This window comes from Microchirus variegatus, assembly GCF_963457635.1.
Source record: "Microchirus variegatus genome assembly, chromosome: 8".
Lineage (NCBI taxonomy): Eukaryota > Metazoa > Chordata > Actinopteri > Pleuronectiformes > Soleidae > Microchirus > Microchirus variegatus.
Genome location: NC_139809.1, coordinates 1,983,187 through 2,003,125, shown reverse-complemented (window position 1 = coordinate 2,003,125; position 19,939 = coordinate 1,983,187). Strand labels below are relative to the sequence as shown.

At 42.1% G+C, this 19,939-nt stretch overlaps 1 protein-coding gene across 1 annotated transcript; it reads left to right on the top strand.

The window, feature by feature from the left end:
- Positions 1 to 1,465: 1,465 nt before the first annotated feature.
- Positions 1,466 to 18,241, top strand: LOC310931081 (potassium/sodium hyperpolarization-activated cyclic nucleotide-gated channel 4-like; the record flags this gene model as incomplete). Its single annotated transcript, XM_083894167.1, has 8 exons — positions 1,466 to 2,127; positions 6,698 to 7,121; positions 8,240 to 8,401; positions 10,304 to 10,522; positions 12,091 to 12,237; positions 13,718 to 13,958; positions 14,835 to 14,999; positions 16,695 to 18,241. The coding sequence occupies 8 exons, from the start codon at positions 1,466 to 1,468 to the stop codon at positions 18,239 to 18,241; spliced, it is 3,567 nt and encodes a 1,188-aa protein (XP_083750293.1).
- Positions 18,242 to 19,939: the final 1,698 nt, after the last annotated feature.

Sequence of the window (19,939 nt, the reverse complement as noted above, 5' to 3'; positions counted from 1 at the left end):
AAATTGCACAACAAAATTTCAAGGTCAGATGGACGGTTGATCAGAGCCGCTGTGACTGAGTGCAATTTGATTCCACTTTGTGTAAAGAACCAGGCGTGTCCGAGGGAGCTGTAGCATTGTTCTCTTCTTCTTTGGTAGGAATGCGTGCTATTCCCTGTGTCCAGACTTGTACCACCACCCGATGGTGAAGTGGGATACTACAGGACCCTGACACGCGAGTATACCAGGGTCCACAATATGCAACACTCCGTGCATGCCACGTGCAAGGCAGTATACCACAGGCTTTAACCTATGCATTTTATGAATGTGGGTGGAGCTATTTTTCCTTCATTTGCATGGTTAGCCTCCTTTGTCCGTGCGGGCTGCTGTAGAAACATTGTGGCACAAGATGGTGGCCTCCATAAAGCAAGGTCCTTGCTTACAAAAGCTAATTCTAAGTCCATGGAAACTAAACGTTTTTTCTAAAACGCCTCCGAAATGTTAACACACAGCACCTTTAACACACTTTTTCTTTTTCCTGCTGTTAAAGTACTTTGCAGATAACAAAAATAACAACAGGCGTGTGCTGTCTGTGTGGAAATATGCAGCTGCACAATATAGCAGCATGCATTTTTATTCCTGAATAATCTGCAAGTTTGTTATGACTACACTTTTAGTCTCTAGTTTTACGACGTTTATGATACCAGTCACAGTAATCGTGTAACTAGTTAAGTCATGTTAAGTCACAGAATCAGCAGCCCATCCTCTCTGCACTGCACAAACGTGCTGTATCTGTATCTGTCTCAACTCTGTCCATCAACTCCCAGGCTGGACTTCAGTCTTGAACCCCCCCCCCCCCCCCCACAGCTGTCCTGACTGGGCGGGGTGAGTGCATGTTCCTCCCCGGCTCCTATGGCAACCCCATAATTGGCTCCATCTATATCCACGTTATTAGAAGGCACACAGGAGGCTGATGGATGAGTGATGTCAGTGAACGTCGTGTCCAGCTGCGTGCATGTGTGTGTGTGTGTGTGTGTGTGTCATCACCTTGCACTGGCAGGGAGCTCTGATATTTTGGGGAGGTGGAGATCATGCTTTGTCATTGAGGAGCTCAGCAGCAGCAGCAGCAGCAGCAGCAGCTCCGGCTCCCTCCACTCCGGCACGTCCGACGCTCAGCATGCTGCATCCTGATGCGCTCTCGTCTGCACGTTACCGTGTGGCTCACTTGGATTTACACGCATTTCCTCGCGTGTTGCTTTTGACTTGAGCGTCGGATTTGAAGCAGACTCGCTTTGTTGACGCATCTCAATGTTCGGAGCAGCAGAGACAGGCACGTCCCAAGTGTCAAATGAGATACGACCTGCTGTCCTGCGGATGCGCCTTTACTATTTTACCTCCAGTTGCGCCCCCAACTGAATGAGATTCATGCTTTTTCCTTTTACTTGTCCGGACTATCCTAAGAGCACATTTGTTCCCTTCCTTCAAAATGGAAAGATTCCAGTCTTCCATGCGCAAACGGCTCTACAGCTTGCCGCAAAACATTGGGCAGAAATCACCAGTGATTGACGAAGGAGACGGCGACAAGGACACTAAGAGGAAAAGTATTCGGTTGAAACACTTGTCCTCTCTGTCTCCTGCCAGCAGCTGCAGGAGCTTTGAGGAGGCCAGGAGCGAAGACTTGCAGACGGATGTTATTGTGAAGACCAACTTGAACGGGGACTGTCGCCTGTTCAGGGGCAGCATCTCCTCCGTCACCGGGCGACATCCTCCCGGGTCAGACCCAGGCGAACAGCAGCGCCTCATCCCGGAGGCTGACACCGCCGCCGGTGTCGGTGAGAGTTTCCCCAGTGAACTCGGCGCCGGGGCCCAGCAGCGGGCGGCGGGGGGAGCGGGTGTCGCAGCCGGAGGACAAGCGTCCGAGTTTGTGCAGTCGGGTTTCATCAAGCTGGAGGTCGCCGAGCAATTAATACCCGAAGATGATCGGCTGTACCAAGCCGGATTCATGCACCGGCAGTTTGGCGCCATGCTTCAGCCCGGTGTCAACAAGTTCTCCCTGCGGATGTTGGGCAGTGAGCGGGCCGTGGAGCACGAGAGGGAGCGGGTCAAGTCTGCCGGCTTCTGGATCATACACCCGTACAGTGATTTTAGGTAATTTATGTTCAACTTTAACTATTTACAAACAAGAAAGGCTGCAGTGATTCTGTCACACGAGGCTCGTTAGGCCTGTAAATGTTGTTTATTAATAATAATAATAATAATAATAATAATAATAATAATAATAATAATAATAATAATCCTAATCTCAGTGTGGCATAAACTACTATCAGATAAATCCAAGGTGATGAAATTTAAAAGCACGGAGGAGAAACACACACATTCCAGTGTGATCATCATATTATAACAACATAAAGTGAGTGTGAACGTGTGCAGAACATATACATTATAAGATGAATGTGCCTCAGTAATCCCTTAACACTTTGAAAAGATAAAAGACTTCACTTAAGACTTTTCAAAGGTCTTAACTAGAGTCTGCAGCAAACCATTCTCATAGAGCGTGTGACTATAAAGCAGCTGTCCAGCATACAAAATCCTCTTATAAACACAAAAGCATGCATCAAATACATGTTGCACAATAGAAGACCTTTTATTTGGACCACAGAAGTGTTGGTGTGTGTGTGTTTGATTCCGTCCATACAAAAATGGTGACGTGTGTGTGTGGTTGTGTGAAAGCATTTTCTATCATAGAGTTCATTAAGGAAAATAACCTGACCAGTAATTCCCAATTTACCAGCCATGCTGTGTGTTATGTGTCAATGCACGCACGTCCTACATTTCATTGTGCGCTGCATACTAACCACATGCCATCCAATCACCACATGCCATCAAGGGATTTTTGCGACATTTAACCTTGAGGCTCACTGTCATCATATTTTCACTTGGCCAGTTGTATATGCTGATGTGTGCCACTGCAGGGTTTTGTTCTTCTTCTTCTCTCCACTCATCTGAATTACACTCTTTTTTTTTTTTTCATTCATCAAGGGCAGTGGATTACAGAAAGTGCAGCAGGGGCTTGGGAATGGGGGTAATCAAAATAGGGTAACATGACCATTCTAGATATTAGAAGCACACACACACACGTCAGTGGAGATTATTACAGCACAATTAGTCTAATGGAGCAGAGACGGCGTGGACAGGGGAGGAGACACGCCACAAAACGCTGAGCACAGAGAGATGTGCCAGAGATTGGAATGTAAATGACGTTGTGTGGAATCAGGATGTCCCGCTGTTAGCTCTGTCTGTGAGGTGGCATTACTGTGTGCTTGGTTCTGGGTGTCACTTTGTGCCAAAAAGGGGGGCCTCTCTGCAACTGTTACTGGTGATGACGTCTGCACTGTGTTTGGTTTGGAGAAAGAGAAAGAGAAAGGAGCACAAACAACTTTGGAATTAACGTTTCTTAAATGATGGTAGATGATCCTGTGGAGTCGCTCTCTCATAGTGTTACAAAAGAAAGTATAACCTACCTGACAATACTTGCAAAATACTAATATCAAACCCTTAGTTGAAGGTGCCATATGTAACCCGTGGTTGCTCAACAGCTGAGACTCTACTGACTGCAATGATTGGTAGACGGCGGTAGGTGGCGCCACATGACGCCAAAACATGATTTCAAAACATAAACATGATTTGCAGTCTGCAAAATATTTTTTGTTTAATGCAAATATTTTGTCTGTACTGTTGTTGTTGGTGAGTTCAGTTTGTTATATGAACATTATTCCTGAGTCTCTGTGACATATTAGGAGGATTTTATGATTTATTACATAATGCACCTTTAATGATGATATATATGGAGCCTACAAACAAATTAAAGGAAATCAATACATTAACATTTATTTATTCAACGCCCGTCGCTTTATCCTCCGCGTGAGGGTCGCAGGCGGCTGGAGCCGATCCCAGCTGACATAGGGCAAAGGCAGGGTACACCCTGGACAGATGCCGGTGCATCACAGGGTCAACACACAAGAGGACAAACTCTCACATTCACACCTATGGTCAATTCAGAGTGTTCACTTAACCTCTGTGTGTTTTTGACTGACGATCTCTGTGAAACGTACCATCCTCGGAGGTCGGGCCGTCTTGTAAAAGTCGGAATCGATGGGAGTTTCTACGACGAGAAAGATGTCTCTGATATCGTGGTGCGAACCTAGATCTTCTTGCTAGCTGTGTTGCCCGTAAATTAACACATGACTACAAATTGGAGAAAAAACATTTACCAACAGTGAGGCTCCAAAAATATTCAAGTTGAAAAAGGCACGAACCTCTTTCATGGCCTGTAACAATAAAAGGCTGAAGTGACGACGTCAGAAACATTTCTTTATTGTGAGGAATCTCCACAAAGTAATGTATGTTTTCTGGAAACCTGTTGAGTAAAAAAACAATACAACACAAATGAATATATTATGCTGATTTTTGGATTTTTTTAGATTTGTTCGACGAGAGTTATTTTGCTGTATGATACTGCTGCACCCAGCATCGTCCTTGTTCACTTCCGTGTGTTTTCACAAATGATGCTCGTCAGCACCGCGTTACAGTGTGAGCCGCGCGGGCTCTTCTCGGCTCTTCGGTCCGAGTCGTTCGTCCCACACGAATAACCTCCCTATTTTTCTGTGGCCGTAGCAGCAGACTGGCGTAGATACTGAACTGGCACGCTGAGTAAGTAATGGTTAATATGATTGCTGGTGGGGCCTGAGCCACTGTACAGGTGTGTGTTAAGCCACTGAGCCGCATGCAGGCTGTTGTGCTTCAGCTGAACTCTGGCAGCAAGAGATAAGTATCTCTGGTACAAATGTGATCCCTTTTTCAGCTGTCCTGATTGATCTAAGCTCCTTTCACCATTTTTAAGCCTTTTCCTGCTCATTTTGCTTGTAACTCCCCTCACTTTGTGCTCTCATGCTCTTTAATGTAAGTTGCCCCCTGACCCCAAATAGTGCAAGAATTCACTCTGGACCAGTGGAGGTGCAGAGTCACCACAGCTGTCTTGTTTTATTTTGTGCTGTGTGCACAGTCAGCTGATGAGCAGACACAATGGTCTGCAGGGGGACAGTGCGTTACATCCCGTGCAGACCTTTTTATTTTTTTTTTTTTTTTATAGTCCAGCTGTTCTGCAGCACAATGACGTGTGCAGAGAGGTAATGCTAACTACTCAACATCTGGCTGTATGGGAGCTGACTTCTGGAGATGACATGGATTCCCAGGAGATAACGGTGGATTTAGCTGGAGAGGGGAAGTGCAATTAGGACCAGTGTGTCTACGGAGAGAGAGACAACAGGCAGATGAGAGAAGAGAGGAATGAAAATGTTTTGTTTGGCAGATAACAACAGAAAGCTGATTAGAACAAATGGCCACCCTGTCCTCTGGTTTGCTCTTTTTTTGTGAGGTCTGGTGTGTGTGTGTAGAAGATGTCACAATGTCAGGAACTTGAACTTAAGCTTGGCGCTCTTAAAAACACTGCCGTTCCTATGACTTTCCTTCTCTTCTGTACACAGTTTGCACCGACAGCATTGTTTTGTCAGCTTTCCGGTAGATTGATCACTGATTAATTAGTTCTGCCAAATAGATCTGTCTTTGCAATCACACGCATGCATGCTTTCCTCACTCTCTCTCAAGATGGCAACCGGTAAACAAAATCCCTCCACACTGTAGCCAGTCCTTGTGCGGTGGTTTAACTGCACATTTACGTGCTGTGTTTTTCTTGTAGCTACAAATTCATCTGTAAATAAGTCAATACAGTTTGAGGAAAAACGCTCCGAAAACACATTTGCATCCACTAACCCGACCGCGTTGGGCTCTGTAAACACAGCACAGTTAAAAAAATAGGCCCCCCTTTCATGCATTTAGAGCTGAAATTGAAGAAGACACTTTTGCGGATACTTGTGGACAGAGTTGGTTACAAAAATCAATATTTCCTTGTGAGCAGTTCAAATGAATTCCAATATCCCATTTTTCTCCCCATTCCCACGTCCAGAAGCAGAGCATTGAAGTACATTTGCAAACCACAGTTGTTTTCTTTCTTTATTAATGTTTGTGCTCACTTTTTTGCAACACTATTTGTATTATTCCTGCTCGTCTGAACAAACATCCCTTGGATTTTGAGTCCTACTGTGAGACTGCATTGGATTTCCTATTAAGTCCTTTCACATCCACAGTGGCTTTGAATGTCCAACATATCCTCAGTATCCTCACAGTTGACTCAATGACGAAGATAAACGATCAGAAACTCCAATCAGTATTTATGTTTTTAACAGGGCTACACTTTTTTTTTACAATTAAATGTTAAAATGACTGATTTGAAACTCATACATTCCCAAAGCAAATATATTGCTTTTTCATCAGAGCAGCAATCATTTAATTATCACATAGAACAAATAAAATCCTCATGTTTTTCCCAGATAAATCAACAAGCAGCACATTTGGCATTTGTGACTGACATAAGGTATAAAAATGTTCCCAAAAAAATCTAATTAAAATCTGCAGATTATTGTTGTTACTGTGGGTGCGTTGATAAAAAAAAACAGTCTCTTAGAGGTCACTAATACATGCTGCCAATAAATATTCAGCTCAGCTCTTCTGTCTGAAGACTGTTCCTGGACCTGCTCTTGTCTAGAAACGTTACTGATGTGACTCACTGTGTGTGTGTGTGTGTGTGTGTGTGTATTTTCAGGTTCTACTGGGATCTGACCATGCTGCTGCTGATGGTCGGAAACCTCATCATCATCCCCGTGGGCATCACCTTCTTCAAGGACGAGCACACGCCGCCCTGGATCGTCTTCAACGTGTTGTCCGACACCTTCTTCCTCGTAGACCTGGTCCTCAACTTCCGCACGGGCATCGTCAAGGAGGACAACACGGAGATCGTCCTGGACCCGCAGAAGATCAAGATCAAGTATCTGAAGAGCTGGTTCGTGGTGGACTTTATCTCCTCCATACCCGTGGACTACATCTTTCTCATCGTAGAAGCTCGCATCGATTCCGACTTTTACAAGACGGCCCGGGCTCTGAGGATCGTACGTTTCACCAAGATCCTCAGTCTGCTGCGGCTGCTGCGACTCTCCAGACTCATCCGCTACATCCACCAGTGGGAAGAGGTAGATCCTGCAGAGCTCAGCTCACGTCTTCATAGAAGACTTCACTCTAGGATATTTTTAAAGGCCCAGTGTGTAAAACATGTCTTGAGCTTTGATGCTAACTGAAGGCTATATACTGTAGGTATACACACAGAGTGAGGTGAGGGATATATACTAGGGACGTGAACCTTTGCGTGGCTCACGATTCGATTCAAAAATCGATTCTCGATTCAAAAATGTATACAATGCATAGTGTGTTAAGGCAAATTATGGCATCGAAACAATAGAGTTTGTATAAGATAATGTGATAATGTGATCACACAAAGTCAAACTTAGGACAAAAGTTAACATTTATTCATTCAAAACAAATAAAAACTTACTTACTGTACAAAAAAATAACTTGCATAAATAAAAGCTTAGGCGAGCTGCCTTTTTCTGCTAGAAGTTACAAAAAGAAACTGTACACAAGTAACACAAACTGGTGTTTTGTGTGTTTTTCAAAATAGAAACTTGTATGTATATATATATATATATATATATATTTATTTATTTTTTTTCAAAAATCGATTTTTGAAGTTTATCAATCGATTCAGAATCGTGGTTGATTATAATCGAGTTTCCTATGTGAATCAATTTTTCCCCCCACCCCTAATATATACATATATTATATATAATACCTAAACCAATAAATGCTTAATTTTAAACTGCTGCTTGTGTATATAAAAAAAAAAACTATTATTGAATTAACTAATGAAAGCAATAATGTGGCATCCTGTGGATGAAGTGCTACACAAAGTGGATTTGTAGCTTTCCACATTCAGGGGGAAACACATGAAACATAAGATCATTCTAAAAGCTAAAGAGATAAATCTCATATTCTGTATTTTCCAACATTATCTTATTTCAATAATTCCAGTCGAGGATGTCCATTAATGTCGCTTGCGATTGGTTACGCAACAACCGTTCTCTGGTCTATTGAAGATTAAGAACAGTGACCCGGGCCACACACACAGCACCTACTGTGGATTTCAAATCCTGTGATTGCATGAGAGAGAATTTAAATTTTCTAGATGTATTTTTCATACAGATGTGTGTGTCGGTTGTTTCTGTTGCATAATGGCCGATAATCTGTGCCACAGGTTTTCCATATGACCTATGATCTGGCCAGCGCTATGGTGCGTATCATGAACCTGATTGGTATGATGCTGCTGCTGTGTCACTGGGATGGCTGTCTCCAGTTCCTGGTGCCCATGCTGCAGGACTTCCCTGCTGACTGCTGGGTCACCAGAAACAAGATGGTGGTGAGTGGAGTTTGTTTGTTTGTTTGTTTGTTATCGCTTGTTTTTAGGAGCTTTCTAACTGAGAGTGATATGGTCCAAAACACAGATATTAAAATAGACAAAGCAAAGCCACTATTTTTGCAATTTGACTGTTGCCATGTCAGTTTTCAAACAGGAAATTCCCAGATTTCACCTGTAACCACCTCTAGTTTTCAATCACATGACGTCCAATCGTCTGTAGTTTATTTTCCATTGAATAAAACAAGTCACTTGCCATTGAAACCATTAACCCATAGACTTTTATTCAGAGTTCTTTTTGGAACTTCTTCAACTACTTCCATCCTACTTCTGTTGCTTTATAGGAAGGAAACATCCAGTTCTATTTGATTCACGTGCAAGATTTTATATATTTTTGTGCTCTCGTTACAGGTTTTAATTCGGCACGGTTCAATTATGAAAGCCGACAAATTTATGCACCGCTCAGAATTAGCGACATTTGAATCGTACTCCGTCACGGCCAGTCAAAGCTACTCAAATCTGTGCATTTTTATCTTTTTTAAAAACCTCAAATTAATCACTGTTAGAGTCACGGTCTTTAAAATATACGATCGTACTGTGAAAAATCAATGGATCATGATGAACCATGGACTGGTGAACACATAAAACCATCCTAATAACATATATCACTTTAAACTATGTGACGTTCCTTACATTTTAAAGGCCAAGTAATTAATTCCTGGATTGATTTATTGGCGGAGTTTTACTTCCTCCACGAAGGTTGCGTTTTCGGTGGCATTTGTTTGTTCATCTCTTTTTTTTTGTCCGTGAGGACGGATTTTTATTACATTTTTTTGTGGCTGTAGCTTTTGGCTCAAGGAAGAAATAACTAGATTTTTTATGGTAATGCAAACATTAATCAAGATACAGGATTATTTTTTTAAATCAGGTATTCAGTTGAATACTGAACATAGCAGCTGAGAGCAGATGGAAGTATTTACAGATATGTTTGTTAAAGCGGAACTAGACCGGAAGTTCCTATTATCGCTGTTTTTTTTGGTGTGTATCTGCGTCATTACCTTGTTTATGAAGCCCTGACGGTTCGAAACAAACAGTTCAGCCATTGCTGAGAACGTTGTGTTTTATTGTAATCTCGGGGCTCAACGAGATCACTGAAAATCCCGTAATAGTTACGTAAGCAGCGGTTCTCCTGAACAACCGATTGTGCGGTAGTCCGGGCACATCCGGTTACGTACATTGAACCGCAGAAGAAGAATAACGTCCATTGTGGAGGTGTTTCACGAGCAACAGTGTCTTCTGACTCTGGGTCTGACTCCGGTTTAAAGTCATAAAAGGGTCTGCGGCGGGGAGTCGTGAAGAAGCTATTTTTAAACACTGTTAAAACAATGTTTTGATAATGAGGAGCAGTGCATCCACCGTTCCAGAGGGGGGCGCTGCGCTTCTGAGAAGGGATGTGCTGGATAGAACTGGCCAATCACAAGACTCTGTCTTCTGGGGGTGAAAGTTCACTCTGAAACATCGCAGCAGAAATACACTGTCAGAAAAGAGGATTTCTATCGGCTAGTTTACAGCAACTAGGAGGTTTTTGACCATAAAAACAAGTTAATATATGTAAGTAGACCTCCATAACTAACATTTATGTGCAACAGGACCACTCTATGTCACCTTTAATGAAAGAATATATAAAGTGTCATCCTGGTAACTGATATAGACTAAAGAGTAAAGCACGACCGTATGGTGCATTAAAGCCAACAAACCTAGAAAAAAATAGCCAGTTCACCCATTGATCTGAAACTCTGATAATAGCTCACACAGAATAGATGTTCTGCTTCTGCTGTGATAAAGTTGTGTTTTGAGGAAAAACTTTCTCCTCCTCTTCCTCCTCCTCCTCCTCGTCTCTTATAGAATGACACATGGGGTCAGCAGTACTCCTACGCCCTGTTCAAGGCCATGAGTCACATGCTGTGCATCGGGTACGGCCTGCATCCACCCATCGGCATGGCTGACGTGTGGCTCACCATCCTCAGCATGATCGTGGGCGCTACCTGCTTCGCCATGTTCGTCGGGCACGCGACCGCGCTCATCCAGTCTCTGGACTCGTCGAGGCGGCAGTATCAAGAAAAGGTGGGTGGTGGTCTTTCCCCGTGTGCTTCATGTTTATTTCTAGTCGGCTCTACCTTTTTTTTTTTTCTAGCTCTCAAAAAGAGTTGAACTTACTGATGGAGTGAAACAGAAGAAGAGTGTTTTTTCAGATGAAAATGTTATTCAGTGGCTTTGATAAGGGCTTACTTTTTACATTAAGTTCTTACATTAAATTAGGTCAGTGTATAAAAAAACACTGTAAATACAATTGTTATAGATTAAGTTACAAAAGGTATATGAAGTAGTTCAAAGTAACTCCACCATGAACAATAAACCTGATTCATATAGTAGTTTATACATTCGTGTATTTTTACTTTAACAAAAAAATAATACACTTAGTTTAGTAATGAATTAATTCCTTCATCGTTTACCCTCCACACCTTTAGTCCACTTTGTGTCCAATTTGCCTAATCCCCAAATGTTTTTTGCTTTTACTAAAATAAAATGCAAAAAAGTCAGAATACTTATATGTAATATATGTTTCTATAGTGACACTGGTTCCTTTAAGTAACAATGTTTATTTCTTTATTTCTCTTAAAATCCTTTAGTTTAAGCAACAGCATAGTTTACATATTTTCACAAGAATATACACAACTGTTTTCTTTGTCTACTTATGTTTATCATTATTTATTAATTAATTAATTAATTAATTAATTAATTAGTTAATTAATTAATTAATTAATTATTTATTTATTTATTTATTTATTATTATTTTCCCTTCTCCTGTCTTTTGGCTTCCCTTTGTTTTTGTTTATACTCTGTAGCTTCAACACATATTCACTTATTACATACAAGTATCCTCAGTTATTTATTTAATTATTTTTTATTTTTTATTCAATTTAAAAAAATAAAAAAATTTTGTGCGTTGCATGTTTGTCGCCCGATCATGTTGTTGTTGGGCCACAAATATAAAAATCAGAAAACATCCGAGGAGGCAGACCATATGTCTTGCTATTCTATTGTACTGACATGGACGTGGATGTGATACTCAACGTAATTATAACATTGGTTCCTGTTCTAATGTGCCTTACCTCCTAATAGAAATATTAATAATAAAAAAAAAAAAAGAATATAGCTACAGCTGTAGCGTTACATTAACAGAACAGCAACAGACGGATAAACGTGCATCAGGAACACAAATACAAAACAATAACGGCAACGAGGAGCGCTGTCCGGGCTTTCCTGGTGAAATAAATCACAATAATATTCATAAAAATAGATTGCGTAAAAACATAGACCATACTCTCCAGTAGAGAACACCGCTGAAGGACACAGTAGTTAATGTTATTAGCTGCAGCCCCGCAGAGCACAACTGTACTTGTCAGATGGGGCAGAGGCACAGAACACTGCACTGTGGGCAGGTTTCACAGATGGCCCGACAGTCCGCCGTCGACATAACGAGACACATTAAAGTCCTCCTCTGAGCCAACACGTCAATCACCTCAATATATTCATCATGACACCAAATACAGTTATATCACGTACGTCTGTGGAGGTGGTCCACCACTTTAAACTTGTATTCATTGGCCTTGTGTTGTTGTCGTTTACAGTACAAACAGGTGGAGCAGTACATGTCTTTCCACAAGCTGCCGGCCGACATGCGCCAGAGGATCCACGACTACTACGAACACCGCTATCAGGGCAAGATGTTTGACGAGGAAAGCATTTTGGAGGAGCTGAACGAACCGCTCCGAGAGGTCAGATTTCACTTGTAATGATGTTGTGGTCTTTATAATGAAGTCGGCATCAAAAATGTGTTACTATTTACCTTAAGAACACATAACAAACACACCCCCAGTTCATACAGTGCTTCTAAATGTTATGTTAATCCTCTTAACTAGCACGTTGACTACTACGACTAATAATGACAATAAAAGTGTCTCTGGTTTAGCAGCTAATATGTGAATCAGTGAAGTGAGAATCCTTATAAATTGTTTCCAGTTAATTATTCATCTAATCTAATATGGTTCACTTAGTTTGGACGATAACGTTAATAGTCGCGTAATCTGATTAGAAATAAGCGGAGACTGCGCGAGGACAGTGAACCTTATTAACGGAGCGCTAAGCCGTTAACCACCCTGCTTTTATCATGATTGAAATGTACTCACATCATGAAACGGCTTTAGCTGTTTCGGTGCCATAGGCGAGATTAGGATTTGTCCGCTAAAAAGTTTGCGTTGCACGGCTGGGGGTATTTTATATGAAGCATACACAGTATAGGCATCACCATCTGCAATGCTTTTCATCCGGTCCATAATGAGGTCTAGTATCTACTGTATAATCTCGTATTAGCTTTGTTTTCTGCTTGGCTGTTTTTGTCCGAAACTGAAACCTTGGTTCCTTTAGTCATGGAATAATGTTGTGTCCTGGTGTCCGCTTTGATAAGTAGATGGGTGTGAGTGCTTCATTATGTTTAAAGCGGAACTAGAGCGGAAGTTCCTATTATCGCTGTTTTTTTGGTGTGTATCTGCGTCATTACCTTGTTTATAAAGCCCTGACGGTTCGAAACAAACAGTTCAGCCATTGCTGAGAACGTTGTGTTTTATTGTAATCTCGGGGCTCAACGAGATCACTGAAAATCCCGTAATAGTTACGTAAGCAGCGGTTCTCCTGAACAACCGATCGTCCTGCTCCGGGCACTAGTCCGGACACATCCGGTTACGTACATTGAACCGCAGAAGAAGAATATCGTCCGTTGTGGAGGTGTTTCACGAGCGACAGTGTCTTCTGACTCTGGGTCTGACTCCGGTTTAAAGTCATAAAGGGACTGTGGCGGGGAGTCGTGAAGAAGCTATTTTTAAACACTGTTAAAACAATGTTTCGATAATGAGGAGCAGTGCATCCACCGTTCCAGAGGGGGGCGCTGCGCTTCTGAGAACGGATGTGCTGGATAGTACTGGCCAATCACAAGACTCTGTCTTCTGGGGGTGAAAGTTCACTCTGAAATCTCGCAGCAGAAAAACACCGTCAGAAAAGAGGATTTCTATCGGCTAGTTTACAGAAACTAGGAGGTTTTTGACCATAAAAACAAGTTAATATATGTAAGTAGACCTCCATAACTAACATTTATGTGCAACAGGACCACTCTATGTCACCTTTAATATTGTAATTAAAATGTTGTTGTCGATTACGTTGTTGGTGTGAGTCGGCGAAACATCTTTACCGTGACTTTTACAGGAGATCATCAACTTCAACTGTCGTAAACTGGTGGCCTCCATGCCTCTGTTCGCCAACGCCGATCCAAACTTTGTCACGTCCATGTTGACCAAACTGCGCTTCGAGGTCTTCCAGCCGGGCGACTTCATCATTCGGGAAGGAACCATCGGGAAGAAGATGTACTTCATCCAGCACGGCGTCGTCAGTGTCCTGACCAAGAACAGCAAAGACACCAGGCTGACGGACGGCTCATACTTTGGAGGTAATGTGCGGTGATAGATAATAATAATAATAATAATTATAGATTTTTTTGGCTCAGGTACTTAGCAGATTAACTTTTTGGACCATCACAGCTGGGGAACATTGTCCACATCAACTCCTTCTCATCTGGACTCAGGACTAAGAGGAGCAAAGCATGATAATCTGAGATTAGGAGACCCACAACTTTCTGTTTTCCGTAGCTCTTCTCAAGCCTCTTGTCTTGTTAAGTATCCAGATTGACGTAGCACAGTAAAATGTTGGGAATGTTTGGGAAAATTAAATTAAAGAAACGAACAAAATCACAGACGAAATCAGACACTCTTCACATTTTAATGTTTAACCCACAGGTAAAATAATGATATGATCTTCTTCTGAAACTTGTGTAAAGGAGGTTTTGTGTCCAAAAACAACAAAAATTCCATGTTGACATGTGTGATAAATGGACTAAATCAAAAACAGAGCAAAGGACAGATAAGGGAGGGTATCCTCAATATGTCTGTCCTGAAAAAAAAAAAAAAAATATATATATATATATTTTTTTTTAATGGTGCATTATTTTATTTTTCTGATCCAGTATAACACATGAGGTCAGGACAAACTGTAAGCTGCAGAAATAGCATAAAGTGCTCCATCTGTGGGGTGGGATTCAGAGGGAGCACTCTATTCATGTTTTATCATCTCACACTAATATAACTCTGCATTTATGAATGGATCTAAAAAGACAAAAAAAAAAAAGAAACAGGGGAAGCCACTATCTAACATTTTATATTCATGACCCCCCTTTTTTAAAAATGATTAACATGAGTCTGTGAGTTGCACTCAGTTGGAAGCCTTTTAAAGAAATGGCTGACGTTGTTTGGTCTTTCCTCCCCTGCAGAGATCTGCCTGTTGACGCGAGGCAGGAGGACGGCCAGCGTGAGAGCGGAGAACTACTGTCGCCTCTACTCTCTGTCAGTGGACAACTTCAACGAGGTGCTGGAGGAGTTTCCCATGATGAGGAGAGCCTTCGAGCTGGTGGCCGTCGACCGCCTCGACCGAATCGGTTTGTCTTTTTCGAGCGAGAAAACCAATCCACTAAAATGACATAAGATAAGATAAGATAAGATAAGATAAGATAAGATAGTCCTTTATTCGTCCCGCAGTGGGGAAATTTGCCAGTGTTACAGCAGCAAGACAATAAGGATAAGGATAATAAATAATAAATATGCATTACCAAAAAGAAATAGAATATATAAAGTACAATATATAAAGATATTAACACTGACTATAAAAATAGGTATAAAAATAGAATGTACATTATAACCGGTCTGCAGAATATACACAGTATGCACATGGTATTTACAGTGTAAGGAAACAAGGCTGAGCTATTAAATAAGGATATTAAATAAGGATATGGATATTGCACTGATGAGAAAACTACAGTATAAAAAATTGACAGTATGAAAAATGACAATATATTGCACTTAAAAAAAATTTATGAAAAAATATGTACAGTATAGTACAGCAATACTGTATTTGTATCATGTTTAATAATATATATACCTATATAAGTCCTGCATTGAAACTTTTACAAGAGAAGTATAAATATGTTCATGTACTGTAAGTATCTGATACATAGGTCTATATTCTGACTAACCCTGATCCTCTTCTGCTGTGTTCTCACATTTGAGCATTAAGTATAGATGATAATAGTGAGCTGGCAGGAATCTGACGTCTGCAGACATTCACTGCTCCTCCGGTCTGTCTTTTGAATTCAGTGCATGTGTGAAAGCAGCTTATGTTAAACTTTCCACAACCCTTTGTCCAGTAAAGAGCAAGAATTCAACAAAGAGCAGAGGTTCTGCCGCTTGTTTTTGGATGACACATCAATTTGTAAGTAGCATTTTAGTTGTTTAGGAGTAAGTAGTTGAGATCTTCCAGTCCAAGAAACATTTGTAATTACAGCTGCAACTAACGATTATTTTTGCAATCGATTATTTTCTCTATAAATCGTTTGGTCCATAAAATGTCAGAAAAAGTTTAAAAAGAAACGTTGATCAGTGTTTGTCAAACCTGGAAATGTAAAATTTGGTTCACAAACCAAAATGATTCAGTTTTAATGATTTCTTTGTGAAAGGAAGTAAATATTCACATTTAAAAAGCAAAAAAATCTTGTTTTAATCATGAAAAAAAGCTTCAAACCGATTAATCGACTTTCAAAATAGTTGACAATTAATTTAGTCATCCATTAATTGTTTCAGCTATTGCAATTACTATCAAATATTACAACGAATAAAATGAATCAGGCTTGAAACAGAGATAATTATTGTAATATTGGACTGCATGTCCTGTTCGGCGCGTACCCTGCCTTTTGTCAACTGGGATTGGCACCAGCGACCCTCATGTAGAGGATAAGGCGATAGAAGATGAACGAGTGAGTGAGTGGACTGCATGCTTCAAGTAGGTGTTTATTTTACAGTGGTCAGGAGCCTCGAACATTAGTAACCTCTGATTTCCAACTTTCACAAGGTACAGTGTGTAGTTTAGTGGAGAAAGTGAAAAGCTGTCATTTCCTCTTAATGGAAGTTGAAATATAATGTGTTAATGTCAATGTCGTTTGTATTCGACAACATGTTGAATGCAGCTGTCAAAGAGCGATATTCATTAAAATACAGTAGTGTGTTTTTATCAGTTTTATTTTGTGTATTTTTTGCAGTAAAAAAACCATCCTGACTGTGTACTTTTCTTGTGTTTGCAGGTAAGAGGAACTCTGTTCTTCAGCACAAAGTCCAGCACCATGAGAGTTCTGGAACACTTAATCTCCAAGAGAACGAGATCATCCAAAGAATCGTGCAACACGACCGCGACATGGCCGAGTGCGCCCAGCTGATCCAGACCGGCGCCGCACACAATCTTCCCTCTCCGCCGTCGCCCACCCCCGTTATCTGGGCGCCGTTGGTTCAGGCTCCGCTCCAGGCCGCTGCGGCCACCACTCCGCTGGCTCTGGCTTTAGCTCACCATTCCCCGTTTCCTCCGATCCTCTTCCACCATCCCGTGGCTCCAGACTCTGTGTCGGTGAAGGACCACACCAGTCATCCAAAGAGAGCCCACGTTGGGGCTAACACCTCCGGCAGCTGTGGCTCAGGGCCCGCTTCTCCTGCCAGCTGCACCAAATTCCACTATGCGGTCGAGACTCCTACACAGACCCCTCTCAGGACACAGAATCCCTCTAGTGGGCCAGTGTTCCCGCCACTGAAGTCCAATTCCATCTTCACTAGCGGCCTGCAGCCCCTGACCCCTCTGCCCACTCACCGCCCCACACACCACCCGCCACACTCTGGCATCGCCTCAGCTTTCCCCATTAGCCAGTCCACTGTCTCTTACAGCTGCTCTGCTCAGCTCCGTTCCCAGCCTTTCCACAGCGCTATGACCGCCCCACCCCACCCGATAAGTTTACTCCAGCAGGTGGCGCCAAGGAGGCACGCAGGAAGATTCCCTGCACCCTCTGCCTCCGCCATAAGCCCTCTGATCTGCAGCTCAGTCACCCCCATACTAAGCCATCTGCAGCAGAACTCTCACCCCACCCTACAGCAAATGACATCCAGCCACGACAGAGCAGGCAGGACACCTAGTGGTCTGAATGTCGCACATTTACCCTTCATCACCAGCACTCCGCCCTCCAGTGGAATCATGCAGACGGCGTCTGTGGCAGGAGCCGCTTCCTCTCTGGCCCAGCACAGTCTCGCAGGCCTCCAGTCTATTTTCCTCCCCCAGGTTCTTCCCGAGCACTCGGCCCTGGCTTCGCTGGCGCAGTACGGCTCTGCAGAGGCCTCGCCCTGCTACACGCCACCACTCCACAGTCCCAGCATGCAAAGCCCTGTGAGGGGAAGGACAGTGTACCACGGTGAGATGCCCAGCACTGCGGACCCTCACGGCCCTCTCACCCCTCAGACCTTGCGTCCGCCCGCGGTGGCCTGTTCCCTCATCGAGAGGGCAGAGTCCTCGGTGAATCTCTATACCCAGGAAGTAAAGACCATCTCAGGCTCTCACAGCTCTGTACACCAGGAAAGGCCTTTGGCCATGAGCGGCTCCTCAGACGGGGCATCGGTAATGGCATCGAGCCCCCTCTCTTCATCCAGCAAACGCTTCAGTCCCATCCCGGGTCAAACCATTCCCATCATTCGGACAAATTCAGGACCTGAACCTCAGAAACAGCCTGTCGGCGTTCACTCGCCCCACATGCGATCGCCCTCCGAGATGTTAGAGACGGAACACAAACAGTCCAAACTTCCTTCCAATTTGTGAGGTTCAGACACACCCTCCTTTAACGCCTGAACAAAAGAGAGAATCTCCCGATCCTGGTGTTGTTTTGATTCACCTGCTTTGTTGAAATGTGAAGTAGGAGGGTGTGTTATTCTGATCAGACTGAGGATCGTCGCAAACTGTTAATCAGAGTGAACGGATCACGAACATTGCTGGACAATGACAATGAGTTAGTGTTTTTTAAGAATATCGTTTCTATGAATATAAATCAATCAATGAATACACGGAAGATATACACATATAGCACCTCATGAAAATGTCAATTATGTGTACTATATTATAACCAAACCCTTGGTTATTTGTTTAAAAAACCCCATTGTCCAGGCAATAGTGTGTTACTTTTTAGTCCCACCCACATTTAGTTGGGAAATTGTCCCCATCTGTGTCTCCATCAGTCATGATTGAAACCAAAAGTATTGTCCTTTTTTTAAGATACTCTTCCACTACTACGTGACTTAACCCCCCCGAAGATATTTGAGCAAACATTGCACTTTGCTTCTTTTCCAGATCAGCTGATGTTAAACGGTTCGATGACATTGTGTCTTCCAAGTTGCCGTTAATGCAGTGAACATGAAGTCAGTGATTGTTTTTGTTCGGTTTTTTTTTCTTGGAGAATAACCAGTGTCGGAGACGATGCGCGCGCATTTCCATTTTGTCCTTTCACAGCTGCAGCGGCACACGGTGAGTCACACAACTGACGCCAAACTCATTTCAGTCTGACACCACTTTGGCACAGAGCGTTCGTTCATCTGAGCCAAGGTGTGTGTGCGCCACCTCCATAGTATGCAATAATCTGTGTTTTTCTATGGGTAAACAAAGGTACTGTGAACTGAAGCACTTGATGAGCGAGACTCTGTGACGTTAGAATAGATTCAAATAAGGTCATTAAGCAATTGTGGATAATCAAACGTCCTGAAACCAGCGATGCACTAAGATTGTTTTGAATGTTTCTTGCACCAGTCAAAGGGCTAAAAGCAGTTACTTGGGCGAATGGTTAATAAGACGCCCTCCTGGGTCATATTGCTGCATATTTACCTCTTTCATTGTACATTATTTGATTGTAAAAATTTGACATCTGTTGTTCAACAATTGCTGCTTTTTGATGCTATGCTCAATCAATAAGACATGTTGTATCTCTCTTGTTTTTTTTTAACCTGACTCTTGAATCCTAAGATCATGTTCATGTTGCATTCATGTTTATATATTATTTATTTCTCATGTTGCTGCCTTTCTAATGACCAAATCTGATGATTCCCCCTCACCCGTGTATGTTAGGCACAATTACTTTTAGCTGCTGAATTCAATGCAATAAAATAACATATGGTCAGTGATGCTCAGCTTATAGGAACTGCATTGTTTTGTTTGGTAACAAGAAATAACCATTATTATAATATAATATGTTATATATTTGAGTCAGCAATGGAAGAAACTTTTTTGCTCTGTTTTGGGGGTGAGTATATAATATATGATATAACGGTTAAGCATTTGGGTCGAGCAAAGGAGACAAAACTTACATTTTTCATGTTATCTAGGATTAAAAGTGGACAGCTGTGATGTTTCCTGTGTTATAAGAGCAGAGCGATGGTTTTATCATTTTTTACTTAAATCCAAAAATAAACCCTAACCCATTCAGGGTTTCAGAATAGTGAAAGAAAACTTATTGAACGTCAGATTTCTATG